This window comes from Meleagris gallopavo, chromosome 2, assembly GCF_000146605.3.
Source record: "Meleagris gallopavo isolate NT-WF06-2002-E0010 breed Aviagen turkey brand Nicholas breeding stock chromosome 2, Turkey_5.1, whole genome shotgun sequence".
NCBI classification, from domain to species: domain Eukaryota; kingdom Metazoa; phylum Chordata; class Aves; order Galliformes; family Phasianidae; genus Meleagris; species Meleagris gallopavo.
Genome location: NC_015012.2, coordinates 25,192,179 through 25,219,219, shown reverse-complemented (window position 1 = coordinate 25,219,219; position 27,041 = coordinate 25,192,179). Strand labels below are relative to the sequence as shown.

General features: G+C 35.8%; 1 protein-coding gene across 1 annotated transcript in view; it reads left to right on the top strand.

Annotated features, from left to right (window-relative positions):
- The window catches only part of SRBD1 (S1 RNA binding domain 1), a 124,076-nt gene that overhangs the window by 9,756 nt on the left and 87,279 nt on the right, over nucleotides 1–27,041 (top strand). Inside the window, exons 7-16 of the mRNA XM_010706778.3 lie at nucleotides 274–440; nucleotides 1,458–1,575; nucleotides 1,717–1,855; nucleotides 4,387–4,483; nucleotides 5,379–5,514; nucleotides 10,427–10,530; nucleotides 14,887–14,994; nucleotides 21,518–21,675; nucleotides 23,457–23,547; nucleotides 24,547–24,654. Coding sequence (XP_010705080.1) covers nucleotides 274–440; nucleotides 1,458–1,575; nucleotides 1,717–1,855; nucleotides 4,387–4,483; nucleotides 5,379–5,514; nucleotides 10,427–10,530; nucleotides 14,887–14,994; nucleotides 21,518–21,675; nucleotides 23,457–23,547; nucleotides 24,547–24,654 — 1,226 coding nt within the window. The remainder of the gene's footprint in view (nucleotides 1–273; nucleotides 441–1,457; nucleotides 1,576–1,716; nucleotides 1,856–4,386; nucleotides 4,484–5,378; nucleotides 5,515–10,426; nucleotides 10,531–14,886; nucleotides 14,995–21,517; nucleotides 21,676–23,456; nucleotides 23,548–24,546; nucleotides 24,655–27,041) is intronic.

Genomic DNA, 27,041 nt, shown 5'->3' with positions numbered 1-27,041 from the left:
AGAGACTCCTTTTTACTTTTTTCTTCCCTTTTTTTTGTAGTACAAGGCTTTGGAACCACTGATTGCTACATGTCTGGTTTTGAAGTACTGGTTGTGGTGGTTGGATGCATGGGGAACCTGGTAACCCATTTTAGAGATGACAGTAGATGCTGCTGGTCAACATATTATTCTGGATTTGGCTTAGAACTTGATTAAGAGGCTCTTTAAAGTAACTTACTGCCTTTCTGAAATGTTTTTTAATTCTTTTTTTTTTTTTTTTTTTGCTTGTGGCAGGTTTTGTCAGATAGAACAAATGTTGAGCCATGGGTATGTGCAAACTTAATTCGCCTCTTTAAAGAAGAAAATACAATTCCTTTTATTGTTCGGTATCGAAAAGAGCTCATCAATAATCTGGAGGCTGATGCCTTGCGAGAAGTGCAGCAAACATTAGAAGAGCTACGGTAAGTAAGCTAATGGAAGGAGGTATCTGGAGAAGGAGGTGAGTAGGAAGCAGCCTGCTGCTGCTTCTGTATCCCCTTCTTTTGACATTTTGTGTGTGCTGCAATTATGAAGAAATTAGTAAAGAAGAAATTTTAAAGCTGAGGTAACTATGCTTGGTGCCTTGTCTGTTTTTTTCACTCTAAGTAACAAGAAATCTAACATCACTTATTGTCAAATATTGTCAAAGAAAAAACAAGATATTAATCTGTCTGGAATTTTAGTAGCTTACAGATCCTGGAAATATGTAGTCCAACTAGATGTAAACTGTACCCCTTGAAAACTGCTAAGAATCCCTCAACTCCCTGCCTGGAACAAGAAAGCTTCTAGTCATGGGTACTACTTGAGGTTGTAATATACCAGTATATCACTCACCAGAGTGAGTTAAACCATCCTGGACCATTGCATTCGGATATACTCATATTCTGCGGATATCCTCTAGGAAAATATTTTTTTCCAAAGAGAGAATGTGGCCTGAGATGGTCTGAACAAATTATTTAAATCATAACAAAATACCTTTACTGTCTGCAATAATATAATGTCACAGGTACCTTATGAAATGTCTAAAAGCTTAGAATGTGGCACCTTGCACTTCATGCTGCAGAACTATCTTGATACAGACTACAGCTATTAGTGCTCACTGACATGGATTTATCTTTGAATTTTCCTTTTTTGGCTTTAAAGCCACTAATTTTGGGGGGAAAAAAAAAAGTTTATAACATTAATGAATACGACTGTTATTTGATTAATTTTCTTAAAGCCACCGTAACGTATTTTGATACAATTTTGAATTACTTAAAGAGAAAATATAATAGGAACTCTCTTTTTTTTTTTGAGTTGTCAAGTTTTGAAGATTAGTGTGAGATTCAATCTTGAGTGTTTTCTGAGTGCTTTAGCAGTGTGCTAGATAAAATCATAATTAAAAGGCACTTTAATCCACCATGAAGTGTGGCTGATAATATAAATTTCTTGTATTTTAGTACTGTTGCTAAGAAGACACATACAATGATACAGAAGTTGAAGAAAGAAGGGAAACTATCAGGATGCCTGTTTACATCATTATTAAATTGCAGAACTTTGGAAGAATTGGACCATGTGGTCAGTATGCTAGTCTTTTTTTAAATCATCCTTAGTTTAAATGTATTCTTACTACTAAACAGCACATCAAGAAATGCCGATAGTGTGATTTAAATATTTCTTTGCCTTTTAGTAACTGTGCTGTTTTTGCTTTGTTTTAAGACTACACCTTATAAAACGGGGAGTAAAGGCACCAAAGCCCAGAGGGCCAAGCAGCTGGGATTAGAACCTGCAGCTCTTTCTCTTCTGCAGAGTCCTATGGAACTCAATCTCTTCTCTTATATTAGACCCAATACCAAAGGTAAGCACTTTGCTTCTATGAGCAGCAATATCCTAAACTTTTGGTAGTTTTTATGATGAGAATTATGTTAATTATATGTACGTTATTAGTAATTATACAACTACTTTAAATTTCAGAGATCTTAGAATCATAGAATCCTTAATGTTGGAAGGAACATGTAAAGGCCATCTAGTCCAACTCTCCTGCAGTGAGCAGGGACATGCACAGCTGGATCAAGTTTGCCCAAGGCTGGATCCAGCCTCACCTTGAAGTCTTGAGGGACGGGGCATCAAACACATCTCTGAGCAGCCTGTTCCAATACCTCACTGTAAAAGATTGTTTTGCACCTTTTAGCAAGATACAATAGAACTTACATTTACTGCCATAGCTCCCCACCCTTTCCTGTCTTTTTACATTATAAATAGTATTTTCTCTTGTAATGCAAGAGTCAAAAGTCTGGGAGGTGTTAGAGTATAGTCCAAGTCTGTATTTACTATTAAGAGAGAAAAAGGTCTCAGGTATGAAGTAACATCTCTGTGGTTCTGCTTGTACTTGAATGTCAACTGAAGTTTTAACTCTGGTTGTGTAATGAAGAGACTTATGCTGATACTGTTTATTAAATTTAATTTATCAAAGTAAATTTTAATAACAGCTGATCTAGGTGACTTGGAATGAGCAGGAGAAATGTTGCTGTTGTATGACATGGCAGTAGGGGTTACAGAAGGTGTTTTATCTCTGAAGTTTGAGCAGGAGCTCTAACAATCTGCTGCATACATAGACTGCAGAATTGTTTCCTTGTGAGTGCAGTTATAGGTGAATCTGTAGGGGGCAATCTCTGACAATAAAACATGGAAATTGTTATAATCCTCTGTGTGGTGTTAAAGTGAAATTGTTTTTCTTTTCCCTCCTCTGAGACTTGCTTTTTGAATTTGAACATAAAAGTGGTGAACTTGTGAGGCTGATTCTGACTCTTATGACTTCAGCTGTTTATTTATAAAATGTTCCCAACTTTGCATTGAAAAATCAGTTACCAACTATTCTGATTATTTAGTTACTGTTTAGTTTTTAAATAAAACGTCATTATTTCATAAAGTGGTGTATTGCAACCACATATTTGGCTATTCTGGACTTCTCAAGAGCCAAAATAAAATCTTCACTTTGAAAGTTCAAATAAATTGTTTAGAAGTCCTTTAGATGAGAGTGCTGTTTGTTGCAGCATTTCAGTTTTTTTTTTGTCAGCGTACTTATTTTCATTTTTGTGTTAAAAATAGTGTAGTTGGGTTTATATAATCGTTTTAATTTGAGCAGTGTATCAGAAACTGTATGTATGTATATAGACACAAAAATGGGATCACTTTTATCAACGTGAAAACTAATTTGACAGCCTATATCCATCTTGAGATCAGAGGGAATCTTTGTTAAAGGGATGAGTGCTTTGTTGTGCAGAAAGGTTTTCATCAAATCTTTTAAAATTCTGCTTAAAAAAAAAAAAAGTAGGTCTAGAGAAGACAAATATTGAGTTTTCTCCATCTGCTGTAACCCAACAGTGAAAAGGGTGCCTTCAGCTTCCTACTGGTTAAGGATTCAGTAAAAAGTATTAGTTATCAGCTATGCACATTTTTTTAAATGATTCCAAAGTATCTCTTTCGAGATACTTCTAGGCTACCACAAAGCAGTTACAAAGCACAGACCATGCTTTGTGGGAGATGGTTAATCCAGCCCCTGCCAAAGTAGGATTCGTGCTTTTTTTTTTTCTGACGCATTTGTTACTGACCACAGTTAGGAATAGGATTATGTAGATTGATCTTTAAAGTACAAGATTTTATTTTTATTCTTTTATTTATTTTGTCCTGGTGAAGAACAATTGCAGTGTGAGGTGGAATAATGTGTTATTTTGGTCATTAGAAGTGGGGGATGGTTCTGTGTGCTTAAATGATTCTGCTGTTGGGTCCCTGTAATAATTTGTAGAGACATTTTGTAACTTCACTCTTTGAACAGTGTTTTGTGGGAGAAAGTGGGTGTACCTGGACCTGAGAACTGTCACTGTACAAGCTCCTGTTTTGAACTGAAGGAAGTATAAAACTATTACACGGGGAAAAGACAGAATTACCTGCTAGGACCTGGAGCCATTTACATATCAAGAGCAAAATGTTTAACCTTCTACTATGACTGTCTCATTACAATCTCACAAATTATAGTTCAGTATTCAATTTTACTAATCAAAATATTTAATCTGTATCCTAAATGTAAAAAACTGTTAGAATCAAACGTAAAATTATTACTTTTAATGTCATTTCAGTTTGTGAGACTGCATTAGTCAGTTTATATTCATTAAAAATATAGCAGTCTCAGATGCCTTGGAAAAGAAGCTCTGTTTAAAAAAAAATATATATATATCAGTGAACAAGTGTTCTTCATCAAAACCTCTGTAAATCTGATTGATAACTTGCATGAATTTTTTTCAGCTTGTATGTATTTTTCTAGTACTTCTATGTTTGTGTATTTTTATTAGATTTTTAATAATTGCTGACTTTTTTTTTCCCCCTTCTAAGGGCTTGCAAATATTCAGGAAGTGGAGGCTGGAGTTCAGCATATTCTAGCAGATATCTTTGCTAAGGATAAAGATACACTGGATTTTATCAGGAGATTGTAAGTTTAAATTTTACTTTATAAACTTTCTAGGTTGCATGGTAAAATTTGGTCTCCTAGCATGCAGGTTCAGTTTTTCTAATAATGTGAAAACAGTGTTGTTGTAAGGTTACATTATATCTGTTTCTCCACTTGTGCTGGGACATTCTTTAGCATTTCCACCCATTTCATTCTCAGTGGAAGAGAAATCTCTTCTGAACATAATGAGATACTGTGATTCCCAAGGACTGAAAAATTACTGGAGTGGCCAACTTCAAGGCTAGAGCTTGTGATATAATTTCAATGAAGGGGCTGTTTTATAAAGGATATCCTGTCATTACTAGGCTATCTTATTCTTTTGACCGGTAGAATTGGTATTATTGAATACACAGTTCTTCGCAGATAAATCTTTTTGATCTAAACTGTTTACTACATGTATAATAATCATAAGCAGCATTTAGGAGGTTATCTTTGGGATCTCTGTTACTCATAAAAATAAAGCAATGGAAAGTTCTGAGTGTGTTTGGTGCTTAAAACAAGAAATGAGTTCCGAGATTCAAACAGCATCTTGCATTTTTATATTGTAAATTACTACTGTAACATTTTTTTGCAACTTCCCAAAACTCTAGGATAAGTTGACCAAACTGAAGTACAGATGGTGGCTTTTGATTGTCCATTCCTTTCATGAGCATGCAGTGTTCAGCTTTTTCTGATGTCTCTTTGAATTTCTTCTCTTAGTGTGTTCCAAGTCAGTCTATGTCATGTCAGCGTCAGCATTAAAGTCTGCAAGTGATTACAGAGTTGACGTAGTTTATAATAGTGCAAACTTTGGTTTTTATTTAATACAACAAGCACTAACGAGTTTTTGCAAGTTTCATGCTAAAGTAACTTAATAACATTTGTTTCTTTCATTCAGATGCCAACAAAGATACGTTTGTATCCAGTCCGCATTGGCAAAAGTGTCATCCAAAAATAGCAATGAAAAAGATATTGATAAATTTCAAATATACCATGAGTTTTCTTGTAATATAAAGAACATTCAACACCATCAGGTACTCCTACAAATCATTTTCTTCTTACAATTGTAGCTGTAGCACGGGTGACTTTGCTTTCGGGTTTTGTTGCTTGAAACTGATTTAAATGATTCTTGATTTTTTTTATTTTTTTTCCTTTCCAGTTACCAAAGGCAGTAGAGTTTCAAATTCTTCAAACATAGGTCTGAGATGTTAATCTTTTCATTAAGAAACAGAACAGAGGTCCATGTCTTCAGTATGTCTGTTGTCTAACTAATTCTTATTGAATGGACATTTATTGGAATTTCTATACTGGTGTGATTTATTTTCAGCATGTGTGCCATGCTCAACCTCCCTCCCACCAGTGATGAATGTGTGGCAAATGTTATCAGAAGAGGTATAAAGGCGGAGTGATGATTTATCATCTGTACAGGGTGAAAATAGGATGTTACATAGTATTGGAAGGTGCTTGGTTAAAGCATAAGTATTTGAAGCAAACATTTGGTACTAAGCCTGTCAGGTTAAGCTGGTGAAAAGTGTCAAGGGAGGATCCAGAAAACTGAAAACAGAGGTGATCTACAAAAGGAGCTCTTGTCAGTGGCAGCTTAATGTAGAAGTTAAACAATCCAAGCAGGCTCAGTGGAACCGTGCACTGCCCCTGGAAACGAGTGTGTTCTGCATGTCATCAGCATGTCCTCCTCTGATACATCCTTGAGTTATCCTATGCCCCAAGCCCCGATCTCTACGGCTAAGAAAAGTAATGGGCTACGAAGTAAGCTTACTGGCTGAAGATAAACTGATGTTTTGTAAGGCAGCCCCAGTTACTGCACTTCAAAGGTTGTAGCGGGATGTACTCAATACAGTTGTCAAGGCCTTTGCTCTAATTCATCATTAATCACTTTGTGATTTGTATTCTGGTTTGGTCATGGTTGTGTAGCTTTAAAACAAGCAAAGAACAGTGCTGGCTGCTTCTAAGCAGAAATATCCTTTGCCTCCCTTATTGAACTGCAGAATATCTATTGTTTACTCTTTTTTTTTTTCCCTCTCCTTGCCATTTTAAAACAGTGAGATATTTGAATTAATAAAGGATTTTCTTGCATGCACTGAAATGAATTTATTGTGAAAAACATTTCACAACATGTATGAGCTAACTTTATACACGCTTCTCTGGACATCCCAATATGTATGCTCTTAGGTGAGAAAAAAATTGCATCTTGTTCGGTTGTTCTTCTATTGAATGGATACTTCAGCAGCCAAAGACTGTATAGTTTTTCCTGCACTGAGAGCTTTAAATGTTCAATCTTTATATGCAGGGTGTATTGGGCATACGAGTGTTTTCTGATATGAATTACTTCTTAGACAAGGCATCCTTTCTTTTCTTCCACCAGTGAGGAAAACTGTTGCTCAGATGGAGACAGGACTCAAAAACAGATTTCTCAAACCTGATTGGCACTCTGACCCTGTGGCTGCATTGTTTATCATCCAGGATGTGTACTGATTTTGTGGTTTTGATGTTAAGATTAATTCAGTCTGTTTTGGTTTATTTCTCCTTTTGTCTCTCAGTAACCTTAATGCCTCCGTGGCAGTTTCTACTCTCCAGTAAAGAAATAATCACTGTTCTTGCTGCTGCTGCTCCTGGATGATTCTGCAGTCCTACTTGCAGTCTTTAATTTCCTGTATATTACTGTTATTGCCTACCCTAGTGTATTGATTACTTCTCCGGCATAAATCTTTAAGTCAGTTGTTTGCAGTTCACTGAGGCCCTGGGTATCTCAGGGCTTGTTTATGCTGGACAAGAAAAAGAAAAATGTGTGCACGTTGTGTTTTAAGTTGCTTGTTTTCTAAAAATATTTTATTCTACTTCTTGTTGATTTTTTGCTTCCTTATTTGTTTTCCTGTTCATTTCCTTAATTTCTGTGTTTTGATGATAAAATAAGAAAAGAAAAACAGAAAAACAGGGGTGGTATTTTCTTCTAATCTGCTATTTCTTCCTTTAGCCTATACCGTAGTATTGCAGTTCTTGATATCTTTCTCATAACTTTCAGTTTCTTTATTACCCAGCCTTATTACCTTTCTAATACAAATGATCATTTTTTCTTTTTAATTTGTTTTGAACCTTCCTTTGTTAATGCCTGTGTCTTTAGCATCTCCTTCACTGAAGTCTTTTCTGCATTCAGAAAGTCGTGTAAAATGGTGGTTTTTGAATATACTTTGGGAAATGTGTAGGTTTAATCATCTGAAGAAGTGCTCTAGTTTGGTTCAGGACCAAAAAAAGAAAGGAAGAAAATGTAGAGAAGCTTGAAACTTAAAATAAATAAATAAAATAAAATCCTAATCCTACAGGATTGTATGTTGAATATTTCTAGAGTTCCTGTGGTTAAAGGCAGTAGACTAATGTCACCCGTAAGAGGATAGACTGTCTTTATGACAAAGCATTTGAAGCCATGAGAATGCCTTTAAAACTATATTAAAAGGTAGAATGGTGTGCAGTAAACTGTACTTGGGTTCTGTGGTTGTGCAGCTGTGTGCATCTGTAATTGCATGTGTGGTAGTTTAGTGTTTTCTTTGTTTATTGAAAGGCATGAGTCCATGATTCTATGTGTTGAGACATACTGTGAAATAATTGGGAGAGATGGAGCCAAGATTCCGACTGAAAAAGTTAAAATACTGAACCTGAAAGAAGAAAACTTGTTTATATAATGAGTCCAACTCCAGGTTTTGACACAGCTGGATGGCTGTGGGTAATTACAGCTGGAAGGTTTTGCTCTCAGGAAGTTTAGCCATGGTTCCTTCCACTGGCAGCAGAGAACCCAAATGGGCTCTTTGAGGATGTGCAAATGCTGTCACGACTAAGGAAAAAGTTCTTCAGGAGTGTATTTGATTTTTTCAGCTGTTGTGCATGCCTTGAAGTTGCTTTCCTCTATTTGGAAAAGTCTGAATTTGTGGGAGGAAAAGAATTTATTCATGAAGTATAATGTTTGAGGCAAGTACTCTATTTTTCAATCTCATACTTAAAAAGGAATTGGAAATTAATGTCCTTGGCAAAATATACAAAACTTAGTAAGTAGATCTGGGACATAGAGGAGAGCTGTGAGATAGAAAGGGTTTTGCATTTTTCTGATAAACAAAATTAGATTTGATGCATTTTGCAATTAGATCCACTTTTTGTTCATGCTTTGAAGTGTGTATTTTTTCATCATTAACTCGTCCTCTGGATTTGTTCCAGCGTGGATTAAAAGCAGTCTGTTTTCCAGAACTGAAAGGTTACTTTTGTCTAGAATATTTCTTTTGAATGTTAACTAAATAATAATAATAAATACCCTTGTTATCTTAAGAGGAGAAATTGACTAATTGCTTTCTGAATTGAGCATTTCCTAGATGATAGTCCTTCTCTGAACACATGACTTCAAAGAGGAGAGTCAGATTAGCTTTTTTGTTATGAGATTAAAAATGTAAGAAAGTGTTAGCGCTGTGCAGTTGTTTTAAGTTCAGGTGAGTGGCACATTCTGCAGACAGTGCCTATAGACAGCATGCGATGCAAATCTTGACCCTGCTCACAGCACGGTGTATGATGACATTATAATTCTATCAGATGCATTCTTTGTCCTGAGCATCATTTTGATTTCGTTTTAGCTTGACATTTAGCTTTCTCGCTTTTTTTAAAATAAAATCAGAATAAACATGAAAGCATTTGATTTGTTAAAATGTGTCTTTCTAATCTCTACGTGAAAACATTTGCTTTGGCAGTCAAGGTACCAGATGCTATAATATTTCACATGCAATCTTTATTATTAGCTTTGTTGTTCAATGATATGTCAGGCCTGGTATGTCACAGGAGCAGTAAGGCTGAGGAATATAAATTGGTACTATGTCCTGGAGTCATTTAAAACCATTGTATTTAACATATGTGACATGTCTGAGTTAGCTAGTGATTGAATTAAAGTTCATGATTGACACGGAGTGCTCTGTTGTGACAGTGCTTAGGGCCTGCTACATACAGCAACATGTGTAGTAATACAGGAATGTCAACTTGTAGCAGATTTCTTATTTTTATTTTTGCACTTCTTAAAGTACTTTAGAAGGGTAAATAAACTCTAAAAATGTATTTTGTTTGTAGCTGCTTCTAATTGTTACTTAGTTTCTGAAATGGGCAGTGAATTTCCCTGCAAAATACTAGGTGGTCTGCTTTAGGTGGCTACTCCTCATCTTCAGAGCGAGGGTAGACTAGGGGATACCCGCTGGGATCCACCGCTTGGTTGTCATCTTGGTTTTAAATGGTTACTCCCATTTGAAATAAAAATCTCTATACAGTTACCACTTCTGCAGTGAGATTTACGTTCACACCACGAAGATGCAGTTGTGTTACACAAGACAGACAGAAATACGTGCATATGCTGTAAGGCTGGAGCCTTAATATAAATAACATACCTATAATATTTTCAGTTGCTCATAAGCAAAGCGTGAATAACTGAAATTAATCCTCTTTCAAATGAGGCTGATCATTTTTGTGTTTCAAGTTCTGATTCATAATTAATTTTAAATTTGTGATGCTCTTGGGAAGTAGAATGAAGCCTGAATCATAGAACTAACTTTTTTCTTTTGTTCTGATTGTAAACACTTTTTCAACTCAATTTTGAGTTTTAATTTGTCTTATTAATTTATCCGACCAATTCAGTTCATGCTGTCTTGTACTTTTAAGTGTTTAAGATAAAACTGGATCTTGCAATTGCAGACTCAGGGAAAAAGGCATGCTTTGTTATGCCACAGCATGATTTAATCTGTGTTTAAATTGTGGATGTTATCTGTACAATAGTACTTGGTGAACTGATTTACTGTACCACCATCATGATTTGCTACAGAATGTCAAGCAAGTGCGTACACAAATGTTGATAAGTTTATCTTTTGGATATTTTGTGTGTCATCTGTCTCTGCCATTTATGTTTGCACTCAGATTCTGGCCATTAACCGAGGGGAAAATCTGAAGATCCTGACAGTGAAGGTCAACATTCCTGACGGGGTGAAGAATGAATTCTGTTGGTGGTGCGTCAATGAAAGGTCTGCATGGATACATATTCTTACAGAATTTTATTTTATTTTTTTTTACTGTTAGACACCTACGTGCTGAAATGTACCTCACATGTCTTCTTACATTAAGAGACTGATTTAAACAACTGCTTATTAGATGAAGCTAACATATGGATAATTCTTATTCTAATTTCCCACTGCTGTGGCACTACACCAAAAAAAAAATAAAAAAATAAAAAAATTGTGCCTTTGGCATTATTTGGGGAATACTGGCACCATTCTTCAAGCAATTGAATTTTTAAGAAACAAAGACATGATGAAATGTGAATGTATTTTTAATTTGCAATATGCATCACATCCAGTACTCTTTACTGAAAGGTATTTGAAGAATCCACCCTAGAACATACTTGTAACTTCTGAAAAATAACTTCATATGTGTGATTATAATGAGTAAAGACTGCCTCAAATTTTAAATTAGTAAAGAATGCAACTGAATTCTGTGTATGTGAGTTCATTGATTTGGTTTAAAAAAAAAAATCTATTGGATTTAACTGACAACCTAAAAGTGGCTGTCTTCAATCCATAATTGTCACATACTTTGTGACTCGATTCTTGCGTTCTGATCTCTGGTTATTTCAGAAAACCAGGCTCTAAATTCTGCGAGATTGTCTTTTTCTTGCTTATTTGCTCTGGCAAGTACTTTATGTTTGTAGTGAAACACATTTAGTGTTGCGTAATTTTTTAATGAAGTTTTGGTTGAATATGTATTGTTTTGGGCAATGTCTCTGATACTCATTTTCTTGGAAACTGCACTTTGCCTTGATGCTTTCCACTGAAGAATAGTGTTGACCAAACTTTGCATCTTCCTTGCATGTATGAAATACAGGTTTATCATTCTTAACTGAGATATGGAGGATTGTTGTGAGGATGTTATAGAAACCTTTAAGTTTGCCTCTTAAAATTAAATTGCCAAACAGAGGAAACAAGATGGGGGGGTGAAGGTATGAAGGCTTTTTAATCTCTAAAAGCAAGTATTTTTGTTCTACAGTAAGTCCAAGAAAGGGATGTGGTTAAAAAAAATAAAAAATAAAAAAAATAAATAGTTCTTCCAACATGGGAACCTCTGAAAGACTTAGTTCCACTTTGCCAGATAACATAATATGATCTAGTACTAACAGGAAGTTATTTTTTGTTAAAGTATCAGGATTAATAAACACATCTAAGTATCATTTTAGATTTAATATATTTAATGGAATTTCCCTATTCCTCACACTGTATATTCTGTAGGCAGAAGATGACCGTCAGTCTTGCTTTTACTGCATCTGTGAGCTACAGATAATGGAACAGCTTGTCACTGCTACACAAATTAAAGTGGGATGTAAATTGGGATATTTTTGGTTGATTACACTTTTGTGAGTCATTCTGAGATAAAAAGAATATTGACCTTGGAAATGGAACTACTTATTAGTACTTAGCATTCATGCAGCTATGCATGCTCATACTTTTTACTATTTAAGGGCAGTTTCTCCGGCACTAGAGAGCTTTAGAAGGAATGATTTTAGATATTGATGTGTTGACATCTGTGACAGATTCTCAACTTCTTCATTAGATTGACAACTGTTACAAAATAGACAGATATTTCCTACTTAATGGGCCTTCTGCTTTACAAGCATGAAAGTGACGGTCCAAGATTTGCATTACTTTCAGTGTGTTCGTTTATTGGTTAGAGCAGAAGGTCAAGACGTTTGTTTGGGATAAAGAGTTCAAAGCTTTACCACAGTACTTACTCATTTTCAGAAGTTTGCAGACATAGTCAGGTGTAGAACCATAAATACCACCTTGCTACCAAGTTTGACCAATGTTCTAGTCACCAGACTGTATCATGTATTGTTTATTGAATTAGTAGTAAATACACTGACTTTTTCTTGTTCTTCTGAGGCTTTTTTAGTATTGAATACCACCAGAATAAAAAGTGGGTTTGAAAGACTAGGAGTCCTCATCACTGCATTCAGTTCTGTGCAGACATTTTCTATAAAAACTATATTTTCTTCACAAATTTAGGACATTTAATTTATGCCTGTAGTGCCATCTAAATTTTCTTGAAATTTGAAATTGCATTGAAAATTCAGGAGTACCCCTATACCAGACCTTGTGGAATGAACTTCTCCCAGAAAACAGCGTCACTGTTAGTTGACAGTGTATGTCAATTAATACTAGAAGTACTGATCCTGAAGATTCACATGTGAAATGGAGGTGGGTAAATGAGCAATGAGAAGCTGCTTTATCTGGCTTTGAGCATAAAGGTGTGGATTGACTCCTTGGAAATGAAGTTCAGGATCTGACAATGTTTTTGTTCATTTCTAGACAGAATTCTCAGATGCTGTGTAAAGTCCATGTTACAGGCATTACATGAGATCACTGATTTGGTACAAGTTTCATATGATGCCTTGGAGGAAAACAAAGCTCTGCTTTCTGTGCTTCAGGTCTAAAAGCCTGACTGTGCTCTTCCTAGAATAGTTGTTAATTAACGTTAGTAGTCTTTAAAATGCTCTCCATTAATTCTGTTAATGTATAGTTTCACTCTTTGTGGTGTATCAATAGTCTGAGCCATTTACATTAATGGTGATCCTCGTTGAAAGCACATGTGCACCCAGAGGTGATGAGTGGAGTAAGTTATCATTTACATGGCTTCATTTAAAGGGCTTCTGTCAGTTCTTCATTAAATAATCGAGGAAAATCTGCAATTATAGGAAAGCTTAAGTATTTTATGCACATGCTTGTACTGTTATAACAATGGATTTTCTTCTTCCTTTATGCAGTGCTGGAATGATTGAAATACAGTATTTGCTATGAACTGAGATTACTGCTAGGCTGTTTTTTAATTTGTAGCAATTGAGGATTTTAATAGAATGTTGCCTATCATTTTTTGTTGTATATATAAGTAATAAAAACATCTGCTGTGATAACCTATTTACAGATAAAATACAAGCTAGCTAGCAATAGAAGAGAAGAGCTAAAGAACTACCAGTTTCAAAATTGGTGCTTATTTGCTCTGAGGATACCTTCTGGAGGGGAGTGTAGTCATGCTTACCACCTGCACAAATTTTATGTTTATTGAAATGGATGACAATAAGGGAATTTAAAGCCTTTGATAATTTTACATATGTATGGAAAGAGTTGGTAGTAGCAAAGAAGTTTTTGCAAAAACTATTAGCAAAGTGATGAGGTCATGGCTAAACATTCAAAAACTCTGAAAGCTGTAAAACTAAATGACAAGCCTAATTCTGCTCCCGTGGCTGTGTGTTGATACAGCGTTGACTTCATCACACATTTCTCAGCTGTTACATAGACTTAAAAGAGAAAAGCTGTCTTGGAAAATTGTGGAATTCCATCAAAGAACTGAAAAACTGCCTGGGTAGGAGCAGTCAGTTTAGGAGTCTTAGTATTTCTGAGTGAGTGCAGGTAAACTAAACAGAGTCAAAAGTTAACTTCAGTCATGTTTTTCTTTATAAAATGCATCCAGACATTTAAAAATATACTTCTAATCCTTTTGCAGTTAGAGACCCAGACATGTGAAAAATACACCAGGGGAAGGAAACTCTGAATGTTAGCTTTGAAGCTGAGGTGTACTTCAGGTCAAAATTTGAAGAAATGGTCATTGTTGCTATGAACACTGTGCAAGCTCTCTCTAGAAAACTGTGTACTCTGAAGAGTTTGACTTAGAAAATGGTGGGAAATGATCTTTGTTCTGTTGGATATTTCTTATTGAGAATTCATTTCCTAATTGTTTGGGGGGGGCTTTTATTTGTTTGTTTTTCAAAGTGGGACTGCTGCCAAATGGATAGATTTTATTGGACTTGAATAGAGTACTCAAAGCATTCAAAATGGTATTAGAATTGGATTTTATTAATTGATATTATTTTAGCGCTTGAATTTCTATCTGGACACAGTTGCCTTGTATCAAGAGCTCTGATGTTCAAAAAAGATGTTTCAGCATTTTTTTATTGTATGAAGGTTCAATAAATAACACAGTGTTAATTATAATATTGGTCAAAGTTTCTTATTCAATTGAGACAGTTTGGCTTCTCAAAGTGAAGGATAATTTTTTAAATTATTTTCTTTAAAATGTAAAATATTATTGCATTCTAACATAAATAAGAAAGGCAGACCTCCTACGTTGTCTGACAGTAGAAAAGAGCTAGATTTGATTCTAGTCGCATTTAAAACTATGACTTCATTGCCTAATTATTGTAGTAATTTTGCAGTTTATAGAACACTGCATTTAACCACTCAATTTAATAGACTCTTGAAAATCCCCTTTGTATTTGAGTTTTCGTGTATGTGGTTAAAGCATTTTTTAATTTCTATTTTTCTATTCTTATGCAGATGGAGACCAAAACAATTTTTAAAACCAGAGTTAATGAGGATACTACGAAACTCAGTAGAGGATGCATACAAACGCCTCATATATCCTCTCCTTTGTAGAGAATTCAGGTAATCCCAGAATGAATGCGTATTTTCATACTACTGAATTCTTAACAGTTAGAATATCTTTTACACATTTGAAAATATTGGAAAGTTTTTGCTCTGTATTTTCAGAGCTATGTAGTCTTGGTTCTGTTGATTAAATATGTGACCCTTCTTGGTTTAGGCTAGGATAAAGAAATCATTTCTGTTAAGACATTTTGAATGTTTTGCATGTTTCCATCTTTATTTATTTAATGAAGTATAGTATGGAGTTACATGACCATGGTAGAATTATATAATTATTCTCATATTAGCATCTAAGTTTTACATTACTGAATTTGTGCAGGACCTCTTCATATTAAAGCAGTGTCAGTTACATTGTTCTAACACCATTTCTTTGACTTGTTTAAAAGAAACGAGCAAAGTAGTTGCTGTGGCTGAAAGCATCCCTCATGATTGCCATCTGCAGTTTGTGGTAGATGTACTAGTTAGTGCTATTTATTTATTCATTTTAAATTGTAATTGTCTCTAGAGAAGTCAGTGTTATTTCTGGTGGTACCATAGTAATGATGTCATTAGACAGCGTTGCTTGTAAGACCTATTTTGTTGTTCTAAACTGAAAAGAAACTTAAAACTTACAGTCTAAGTAACTCTAGGTAAGGTATTTTCATGGCAAAGTGTAAGAGTTTACCGCATAATTGAAATAATTGAATATGTCAGAAAGTTTACTTTCTAGAATTGTTGTCTTCGAATGAGATGTTGTGTTGGGCTTGATTTGTATTTGAAGTTTTCCTTATGGCTAGAGATTTGACTGTCAGACCACTTATCAGACTATTCCCATGAGAAAGAGAAAGGTCACGCCTCCATGTGTTTCATGATTAAAGGCTGAGATGGGAAGAGTAACAAGGTCTGTTCTTCCTCTGAGGATGTAGCTGGCCAAAAGCACATTCCTGCTACATCTTACCCATCCATATTACAACTGTTTTGTTTTTTTTTTCCACCCTTCTGAATTAATCATAGCATGTGAGATGAAATGAACTCTGTTCCTTCCTGAGTAAGAATAGGCCTTCTCTTTCCCTGAAATCACCTGACAATTATATTGTCAGATTGGCTAACAGTACTGATGGTGTGATACTTATTTTTTTGAATGCAAGAGAAACTGCCCTGGCAGTGTGTTTGATTTGGGAGAGGCTTCCTGATATCTTTAAGTTTTAAAGTCTGTTTTGAAGCAGTTCAAGTGGAGTTTATTAAAGATACCTTATTTCTGAGTTCATAAATGTTGAAACTGGTGTTGGTTATTCAGCATAATAAGTACCTGAAATCCTCAATCACATTCTGATATGTAGTTCTTCCATCCCAGCCTGGCTACGCTCTTTTGTTTTGGTTCAAATTAGGGCAGTTTTCCTGGCATTTGCTTCTCAGGATCGTTGTTGGATGAATGTTCTATATTCTTCCCTCTGGAACAGGACTGTCAGCTAATGTTTTGAACAGCAGATGTTTGTCATGGCTTTTGGGTTTCTTCACTGCAATATGCTGTTTGGTTTTTTTTTTGTTTTTTTTGCAACTGAAATTGCTTCACATCTTTTGTTGAATCACTCCATGGTGAGCCTGTGCTTTGTGTAGTGGTTTTTTTATGTGTGTGTGAATTTCACAGTTTTTTGAAGTGCTGAGCTGACTCATTTTTGTGACCTTAGTATCTGTAGCTGTTTGAGGGAAGGCACTATCTATTGTTTGGCCAAGCTGAGGAACATCTCATAGCCAGTGTGTGCAAGTATTGGCTTCTGTCAAATGGGTGTGAAAGTATTTGTCATTCCTAGCCTTGTCTGCAATCAAACTCTATTAAAACAAACCAAACTCACCTGAAAGTTAAGTCTGATATCATAAAATAAATAGTCAAACTGTGACATAATGGTTCTTTTTTCATTTTTGCTTCATGATTCCTGTCGCAGGATTCTCATGGCTTAACACATTTAACTTTTTATTCAGAGCTTAACAATAATGAGGGGGTATTGTGTATAACATTGAGGGCTACTGCTGCAGCAGATTATTTTATATTTAAATGAACAGAAAACCTTGCAACAAAAACATCTTATTTCCCTACTACTTTCTAGATGAGGTGTATAAGGCATAAATTTAAAGAATACAAATCTTTCTGTTTGTTCCTGAGTGGTTGCCTGTTTATATTTTACTCATTGTGATAGTTTGGCATGATTGGCAGTGTCTGACTAGAGAAAGCTGAAGCTGCTCCCACGGAGGAGAATGCATGGAACCTGCCAGTAGCATTCCTGGTCCATAACCACTTAACCCTTATCCTTCTTTTATTCCCTTCCCCACACCAGGAGCTGATTTTTAGGACTCTTGCAAAGGGCTGCTAAAATACTCAATACCTACTTTCAGCATTAATATCTGCAATCCACCCCATGCTGTTCTTTCTCTTTTCTTTTTATTGTCATTAAACATTGGAACAGAAAGTTTCCAAGAATGTATTGAAATTTCTAGGGCATCTAGTGATCAGAAGGATAAAACTTGCCAGCAGGAGTTACCTTATTTATTGTTTAATTTCCTTTCTTCCACTCTGTCAGATACCATAATTTCTTATATCTGGTATAATAATGTCCAGTGTTGCTTTTGGCACTTTGAAATACATTCTATTTTGTTGCAGTCCTTCATGGAAGGATTCCATAAGGATTTGATGCAAGTGATGTGGCATGGACATTTCTTAATGGATAATCCTTTCCTAATTTTCCATGCTTTTTTGAAGCGAGTGCTTTCTCTCCTCTGTCTTCATGGACACAAACATTTCTCTGTATATCTTGTTTCACACCTGAAGCTAGTTTGCAGACATTTTTCCAGGGAAGGGCTGTAACCTCTTAGACTGTGTATGGAAGTGGGGACTTCTAAATCTCAGTTTAAAGACACACTCATCGAACTTTGCATATAGAAGCAAATAGGTCACAATTAGGTTATTTGCTTTTATTATAGTGTAACTATTAGTGATATACACTCTGAGTACCTTTTAGAGTTCAAAGGGGGAACTTGAAATTCTGGCTGTCAATACTTTTTAGGAAATTAGCAACTGCAGCTTTTAAAAAATATTTTTTTACAGAATTGCTCTTTGATTGCTTGAAGAGGAGGGCTGCTATCCTCTTCTGCGTTATATCTCAGCCACATTAATGAGAATTGTCACAAATTGGAAAAACATGAGGCTGGGCATCTTGCCATTTGGAAGAAACTAATAGTACAGTGAAAAACAGAAAGATATTACATTGTTTGAGGTAGCTTAATATTTGTTCAAGGATCAAATGACTATTCCAACTTTAAAATGAAGGGCCAATACTTGCGACAGTAGATCATGTCTTTGACACAAGTGTTGAGTGAGAGACAGTTAGAGGGAAAAGGAACATCTATATTTGAAATTAAAAAATACAGGATATTATGTAATAGAAAGGACATACATTATGTTCCCCCTACGCACCTGGCACTTTCAGTAACATTTCCTGTTACTATAAAAGCTTTGGTATATCCATTTATCCATGCCAATTTTAAATACCATTTCCATAAGGTGCTCATAACTAATAGCATGTGTTTAGGGGCAACTTTAATTCCGGCACAAGGCTCCCTTCACAGATAGACTGACGTGAATTTGCAGTGTGGGAGGACTCAGCCTTGTGGGCTGTAGGGAGCCCGTATCTCTGGGATAGATGGAGAGATGGAATTCAGCCTGTCTCTGTATAAAGTCTCTAGTTCAAGAGCTTCAAATCTTCTGTTGTTTACAGACGAATTTTAACTTTTTCTGCACACGTGTGCAATCTGAACCTCAGTTGTGCATATATGTAGAAGATCGATGCAGTTGTGAGGCTTAGGTATTTGCTTTTTTGTTGCTGGCCTTTCACAAAATACGTCACGTATTTCTGGTAATTTTATGGGCAAGAATTCAACTGGCACCTCCACCAATATCCCTGGAAAAGACTGGTTCTGTGGTTTGGGCTATTTAACACTTTAAGAATGGTATGGACTGTATTGCATTACAGAAGGATGCTACAAGACTGAATGGCAGGAAATGAAATGGCAACCGAACGACAGTAAAGTGACGTTCGAGTAATTCTCTTTTTATATATAAAATGATGATCTCTGAGCTGCCCTGACAGTCTTTGGCACTGTGAAAGGTATTTCCATGTAGTTGCTAAGCATTCAGAAGATAAGATTATTTAGTTGCGGGGTAAAGTCGGAACAGAATAACTGGTAATAGTTTGCCAATATTTGAAATTCCAATCCCCTCATCTCAGAAAAAATAATGAATAGCTTTTTCTTTGTATTTTTATTAAGTCTGGAAATCTCCCAGTGAATGGAAGGTATTGAAGATAGAAAGGTGAAATTTTTTTCCCTATGTGAAGTATCAAGTAGGTGATGACTCCACAGCTTAGTAAAGAGCAGACTTACTGAGGTAGAGTGCGAAGAATGGCACTGAATTTTCAAGGATAACTTTCGCTCTTCTGGTATCTAGGTCAACCGTAAAAATTTAACAGACCAAACCTCCAACAAAAAAGGCAGCTCTTTGCAGTTTGTGATAGACCTGCAGACCTTGCTGCTGAAGCACTTTGAGAACACAAGATGTGTGTGAGTTGGTAGAGTAGCTGGACAAGAGATTTGTTGTGGGCTACTAAAAGAAACGAGCAATGCCAAGCTCAGGAAATACTGAGATGAAAATAGTTGGAGGCTAGAATAAAATTTGGGAGCATTGTATAACTTTAACCATACTTTGAGTAATATCTATGTTAATTTGGCATAGTTGATATATAGAGAGAGGTTTTTTGCCTCTCTTGAGGAGCCATTTTGCTATTGCACAGTTCCTTAGCAAACGCTCTCACAGTGATGTGAGAAAGAGAACAGCTGATTAACTTTAACAGGAAACCGTGAAACTGAAGTTTAGTGTACCGGTGTACCACTTGTCCATGTGTCCCAAAGCCAGTTCTTGTGTGCTGCGGTCAATTAGTTCGTTTATTTTTTCATTTTCTTTTCCATGGTTGCTATGACTTCTAAAATGGTCGCAATGGGCTGGCCATGTGAAAAAACATATGTTGTGAAGTGCTCCCATGGTTGCAGAATTTACTGCATGTTTTTCTGAACTTGAGCTGTGTGCTCGGTTCATATGTGTGAATGAATGAGAGTTGGAGAGAGAGAGAGCATTACCACAAACTGGCCTTCTAAAAGAGGACCTCTACTCCGCAAGTGACAGCCAATGCAGAGTTTCCAGATCCATCTCTGCCACTGTGGAGTGGTACAGTGCTGAGCTGGATGTTTGCTGGATCCTGGGGATGCTTAAATCAGACTCAATGTTTTCTGCATCTGAAGGGTACTCAGAACAGCTTCATATTGAGTCATGTCAAATGGCCTTTGTGAGTTATTTGAACTCTTTCTCTTTGAAACCTACTTGAGACTTAGCTGTCTGGCATTGGTTGACCTGAACAATTTCAGTCACTTGTTTTTACAGGATTTGGTTTACTGCAATGCAGGTGTTTTCCCTGTAGAAAATACACTTTTCTTGGAGAAAAAAAAAAAAAAGAGCTTGCTTTTTTCAGTGATGGGTGGAAAGGAAAGCTGATTTAAGAGCTTTGGTAACCTTTAAAGTTTTGTGAAGGCTTTTGCTTGTCTAATTCTTGTAGTTATTGTCACTGTAATGCAGATGAAAATGGTAATGGCTGCCTGCAAAATAGAAACAATCTACTACATAATGAATATTTGTGTCCCTGTTGCTTTTTCAGTTTGGCTTTTTATATTTAAGATGCCATGTACTGTCAAAAATGCTTGTTCTTAATAGTCATTCTCTCAGTGTCCACTTTTGACAAATATCATGCATCTTCTGTATTCTCATTCAACAAGGCTGTGATTTGTCTCATGTAGTGCTGTGCAGTATGTATTCTTGAAGTCATCAAAATCAAACTGTTGATGCACCAAGTCTTCTTTCTGTCGGAGAACATGGAGAATTAATCCTGTCAACTTCCTATTTTGGTTTTTGAGGAAGCAGGATAATCTCACAGAAACGTCAGATCTGCATGGTTCTACAATACCTGTCAAAGAACTTAATTCGTAGATGAAGCTATGTGGCTCAAGAATTGTAATGTGTTAGTCCTTCCAGGTTCTTTCTAGTATCTCCCAGACTAAATAATTGTCCTATTTTTGCTGGGTCATGATTTTTCTCAAGAAGTGGGAAGTTACTCTAAGTTCAATCCATGCCTTTCTCAAATCTCTGCACGTAGATATCAGCTCTTTAGGAAGCTATCTTCCATGTCAAAATTAAGTTGAGGTTTGAATTTTAGTTTGTGTATATACACTTTTTATAGGTATTTCTGTTAGAATTATTTCTATACAGTCCTCTCATTCTGGTTCTAACTGACCCTATAAAAAAGAAAGTGTAAATAATATGACTGAAAGTGTAATGTTTAATTAGAGAGCGTGAAAGCAGAAGTGGAAAAATTTATGACTTCGGAACTATTGAAAGTGCATAAAGGAAAGTGGAAGTAAAAATGATTTCTGCTTTCATCCTTCTAAGATCAAAGTTGACATCTGATGCAGAAAAGGAATCTGTGATGATGTTTGGAAGAAATCTCCGGCAGTTGCTTCTGACCAACCCTGTGAGAGGTCGTACTTTGATGGGAGTAGATCCTGGATACAAACATGGCTGCAAGTTGGCTATTATTTCACCAACCAGTGAGTTTCAATACAAGTTTTTGTTGCTATTAGTTTTGGAAGGACTGTTTTAAAAAAAATATGTATTCAATTATGGGAAAGAGTAGTTTCAAAAAGCTATGAGTGCTGCTCCAAAAGTAATGCCTCCTATTTGTTCACATTTGCCCATGGCATCGGAGGTTGATGTTGGTAATATGACAGCAGAGGCTGCACTTTCCTGCCAGTATCCCCTTACATGTTGTTGCCATGTGACAGGTGGCAGCAGAGGGGCTGTCTGACAGAATAGCGTCTGTCTTGGTGGTGTGTATGAAGCAAGGAGGTAGAATTGAATTCCTGTATGGAGGAAAAAAAAAAAAAAAGAAAAATTCATAATTCATTGATACTTGCTGAATGTTCCTGGAGACTAAGTAGTGGATATGAGTACAATGATGCAGTGAGTGGTGCATTTCAGCAGTGGCTACAGTGATGTGAATGATGAGTTGCATTCCAGATGGCCATGCAGATTTTCACAAGTGTAATATCTAGACTCTTGTTCGTAGCTGCTGGAGATGCATAGCAAATGATGGTGACTGTTTTGAAAAATAGTGTTTTGCAGCTGAGAATTTGCTCTATGAAATAGTGTTATTGTGCTCTGTTGTAGTTTTCATAGAAATAAATAGGAGGCGTTACTTTAAGAGCAACCTATGTTCATTTTATCAAATAGATGTTTGCTTGTTTAAGTTTTTAGTGCTTTCCACACATTCTGTCTTAGAAATTCTTCTCCTCAGATATAAGATTAAATTTTTTGCACGTAGATTCTACTGTCTCTTGTGATATTATTACTTTTCAATACAATAGAATTTCAAATTCCCTCAGCCTTCTTGAATATATACTCAAATAACTGTGCCTCAGTAATATGCAGAGAGAACACCTGGCATTTTTATTGTTAACAAAGAGTTTGGATTTAAATGCTTTCTATAACTTAGCTTTTTCCTGGGTAGCATCTTGAACATCTGGACACTTCATCAGACCTTTTGGTTAGGGTTATATGTTAATGTGAGAAGTCAGAAATGTTTTACTTGCAGAATTTATTTTGTTCAGTTTCTAGATGGATAACAATCATAGCCTTTCCAGTGCATCCTAGTCTGATCTGGGGATCCATGCTTTTTTAGGTGCTGTGAGGAATCTTTTTTTCTTTTGCCTTTGATTTTTGGCTGAGAATATACATACCCAGTGAGGGAATAAGAGAAGATATGCTCTTAATGTGTCTTAAAATGGCAATGAAATGGAGGTAAATAGTTTTTAGCTTGCATTATACCATTAGCTATCAGTACTGTTTAATACAGGCTTATTTCCAAATTTGTTATGGGAATATGGCAGGAGTGAGCTTTGAAGTTCTAGAGCTCCTGTACTTATAGTCCTTAAAATGGATTCCTAATTTTCATCTCTCTCTGGTGGATCTCTTTTAAAACAAGTAAATAAAAATTAGTAGACTGTAGCATTACTTTTTTTTTTTGCAGTGAATTTTGTTCTCTGATAATATTAAAAGTATAAAGTATTATATAATTTGCTGCTCATTATTTCTTATTTGAGTATGTTCTCAGGGAAATACAAAGTGTATCAACTTGTCTAGCTTTGGCAGCCAGAGCATTTTTATCCTTTGCCTACCATACTTTTCATCTAATAAGAGACAAAAATAAAAGATGTCATGTTAAAAAGCTTTATTTGTAAACCATCAAATTAACTTCAGTAATTCAGAAGGAAATAGCCTTGAAATGTCATCTTAAAAAAATTATTAAATAGCTTTTTTGTTGTTGTTCTAGGCCAGATACTCCATACCGATATTGTATACTTGCATTCTGGTCAAGGATTTCGTGAAGCTGAGAAGATAAAGAGGCTTCTGCTACAGTTCAGGTATGCTGAGGAAACTTATTATTCTTACTCACTTAACATAATGAAAAATCTTTGCTGCATCGATACTGGCCTCTGGGTAGAATCAAAATACTCTGAATTTTAATGGAATTATTCTTTTGTGTAGTTTAGAGTTTTTTCTTATTCTGTGTTCATACTTTTTACCCTATGTATATGATAGAAGGATATGAAATGAAGCAATGAGTATGACTAAGATTGCATGCTATTAATGTATTTCCATAAAACTCTGTCATTCTATTTATGTTTAGGATTAGAAATTAACATTAAATTAAGGAACAAATTTAGATATGCCGTCTTCCCTTCTTCCCACCCTGAACCCACTCAGTGATCCTTTTCTATTCCAAAAGCCAGATATAATTTTTGAAAGAAGTTTGTTAAGCAAAGGAAATCCTACCCAGATAGATCTCCAGATGGAATAGCAAACAGAGGGAACACAATTAAAAGGTTATTGTATTTACATGCTTAGGGAACCCCAATGGGCAGACATCTTGTCCAGTGAATCAGCAGCTGAACTGCTGGGGTACATGAGCCAATTTGTTTTTAAGCATTGGATTGGCTTTAAACATCATGATTTGGTGACTAGTTGGCTGTACTGGGGCAGTCAGAGACAGAATCTGTAACTAAGATTCTGGTTGCTTGAGCACCTACCTTTTTCATGATTTATAGTAGATGAAGTAAATACCAGGTGAGTTGGTCTGAGAACTGTAAATCCGTGACCTTTCTTTTATAAATATCAATATTATTTTTTAACTCTTCAATTTCATTACAAATGAGTGACATTTTTGACTCATCTTTTTAAGTTGCATTGAAAAGCTTTTAAGCAAAATGTGGTATTACTAGGAATATGTTTTTATTAAATGCAGCCATTATATTATGTAAAATAAGGTGTATAAGTCATTGTGCATAGAGCATTGTGTGAAAAGTTTAACAGTTGAAAAGTTTAATAGTTGAAAATTGTTTTTTTTCCTATCCCGTTCAAAGCTGTAGCACTGTTGTGATTGGCAATGGCACGGCTTGCAGAGAAACAGAAGCTTACTTTGCTGATTTAATTATGAAGAAATACTTTGCACCACTGGATGTTGTTTACTGGTAAGGTTACTTTGCTTTTTATGATGTTCAGCTGTTCAACCTATTTTACGCTTAAAAACAGCTGTAAGGTTAATGTTTGTTAAGTTATTCTTTTGGTACTTTATCTGTGTTTAAGTTGAGCTTGATCCATCCTTCTAGCCAAAGGACAAGGGGTGTAGCTCTTTGGAGCATGAAGGTAGATCTAAGTCTGCAAGAGACTCACTGAAGCAGTTTTTCTGAAGTTCATTCTGTTGCTACTATCACACTGAAGTGTGTGAGAATTGTAGCTCAAGGATCATGTGTTCATTTCTTGATAAATCAAGTTAAACTCCAAATGATAAACCTCGTGTTATCTGACTGTTGTATGGAATATTTACTAATCCCCTGAATATTAATTTGTCTGGAATTAAATACCTTATGTATAGCTAGCAGGAAGTAGTGAAGGTATTTATCTTCTTTAATCTTAAAACATTATCCATTAGTTTGTCAAATTCTAACTATTATACCTTTGGTTTGTATGGAACTGTATTGCTTTCTTTTTTTCCACGCAGAATTGTGTCTGCTGCTTAAGAGACGTAGGGATTTTCTGATGTTGTTAGGCAGTGTTTCTGTTGTGGTGAGTTTAGCGGTTGACTTTTTTGGGGGGGGTAAGGGAGGGGGGATGTGCATGGGTTTTTTTCTGCAAGGGATGGAGACTGTTCAAACTTCTGAGAAATTATGCATCTGCTTCAGGAAACCAACTCCAAAACAGTGGATTTTTATAGTCAGTAGAAAATGAAAAGCACTTCATACTGTGTATTTTCTGGCAAATATTTATGTTAGTTTTGTTCACTTTATGTAGTTTAAACATCAATTATGTTAGCATAAGCATTTTGTCTGAAGGTAGTGATGGTCTGATATCGTATACAAAATGAAAATAACTGTTTAGCCTATACAGGAAAAAGATATTTCTGCTATTCCGTGGCAGATTATTTTCATATTCTTTTCTTGGGTTGCTTTAATATTTTTAATATTGTAAAGCAAGATTATAGAATCTGCAAGATAACAAAGTATTGACTGGGGGTTGAAGGAACGGCCAATAGCATTAAGAAATGAATAAAAGCTTTAGGAATCAGTATAAATGCTCTAAGGCAGAAGTCATGCAGGTTACCAAGTTAGTTGCTTTTTGTATTAGTATCTGATCATTTTCTACCTTTCATTTTTTCCAAAACTTTTGGTGATATTTGTAGGAAAAATACAAGGGCTGCTCCAAAGGTAATGCCTCTTATTTTATTATGTTGGCCCACAATGTCAGAGGTGGATATTAGTGGTGTGCATGGCAGTAGAGGTTGAACCTTCCCACCAGTATTTTATTGCGTATTGTTGCTGTGTGACAAATGGCAGCAAAGAGACGTCTGACAGAATGACGTCTGACATAGAAGTGTGTATGGTTGTGTGTAATTGAATTCCGTGGAAAAAATGGCATTCGTTGATATTCACTGACACTTGCTGAATGTTTCTGAAGACCAAACAGTGGATGTGAGCGCTGTCAGGTAGTGTGTGGTGCATTTCTGCAGTGGCAACAGCAGCGTGAAATACAAGCCATGACTGGATGGTCACACCACAAAATGAGGAGCATCTTGATCAGTTCATCTTCATGAATTGACAGATTATGTCCAGGGAACTGTGTACAGAGCTGAAAACTGGCCTTAGTTTGTTGGAAACAATAGTGGCAATGTTGGGATCTTGCAAAGTTTGCATCAGGTGGATCCCACAAATGCTCACATAGTAGGAGCAGAAAGAACGCTACGGTGCAGGTGCATCAGGGTCTATTGAACAAATACAAGGCTGAAGGTGATAGTTACCTGAATCACATCATTACTGGTGATGAGATGTGGTGTCGCCACTGCAAGCTGGAGTCAAAATGGCAGTCTATGGAGTGGTGACCTGTGAATTCCTCATTTAAAAAAAAGAGACACAGACCTCAAGGTAAAGTAATGTGCAGACTTCTGGGATAGGAAAGAGATGATCCTTCTAGATTTCCAGACACGTCATCAGCTCTGACTGCTACATTATGATGTGGACTAAGCTGAAGGCTCAGACTTCCAGTGTCAGCCTATAAAAGAAAACATTTTTTCTGCAACAGTAAAACACCATGCCCCATACCAGTCTGAGGAATATGGACTTGTTCTATCAAACACTGTTATTTTATTCTTTGTATCTGTTGTAGTTTCCATGGAATAAAATAGAAAGCATTACTTTTGGAGCAATCTAAGTATATAAATGCAATCTTCACCTTCAAGACTAATTTTCAGGAGTGAAAATTAGCAGAATTAAAACAGTTTTTGCTTTTATTCTGTGTTTATATTTTTATAGTAGTAGTTGTTCGTTCATTTTACTCCTTTGTGATGAGAAGCTGGTCCTTACAT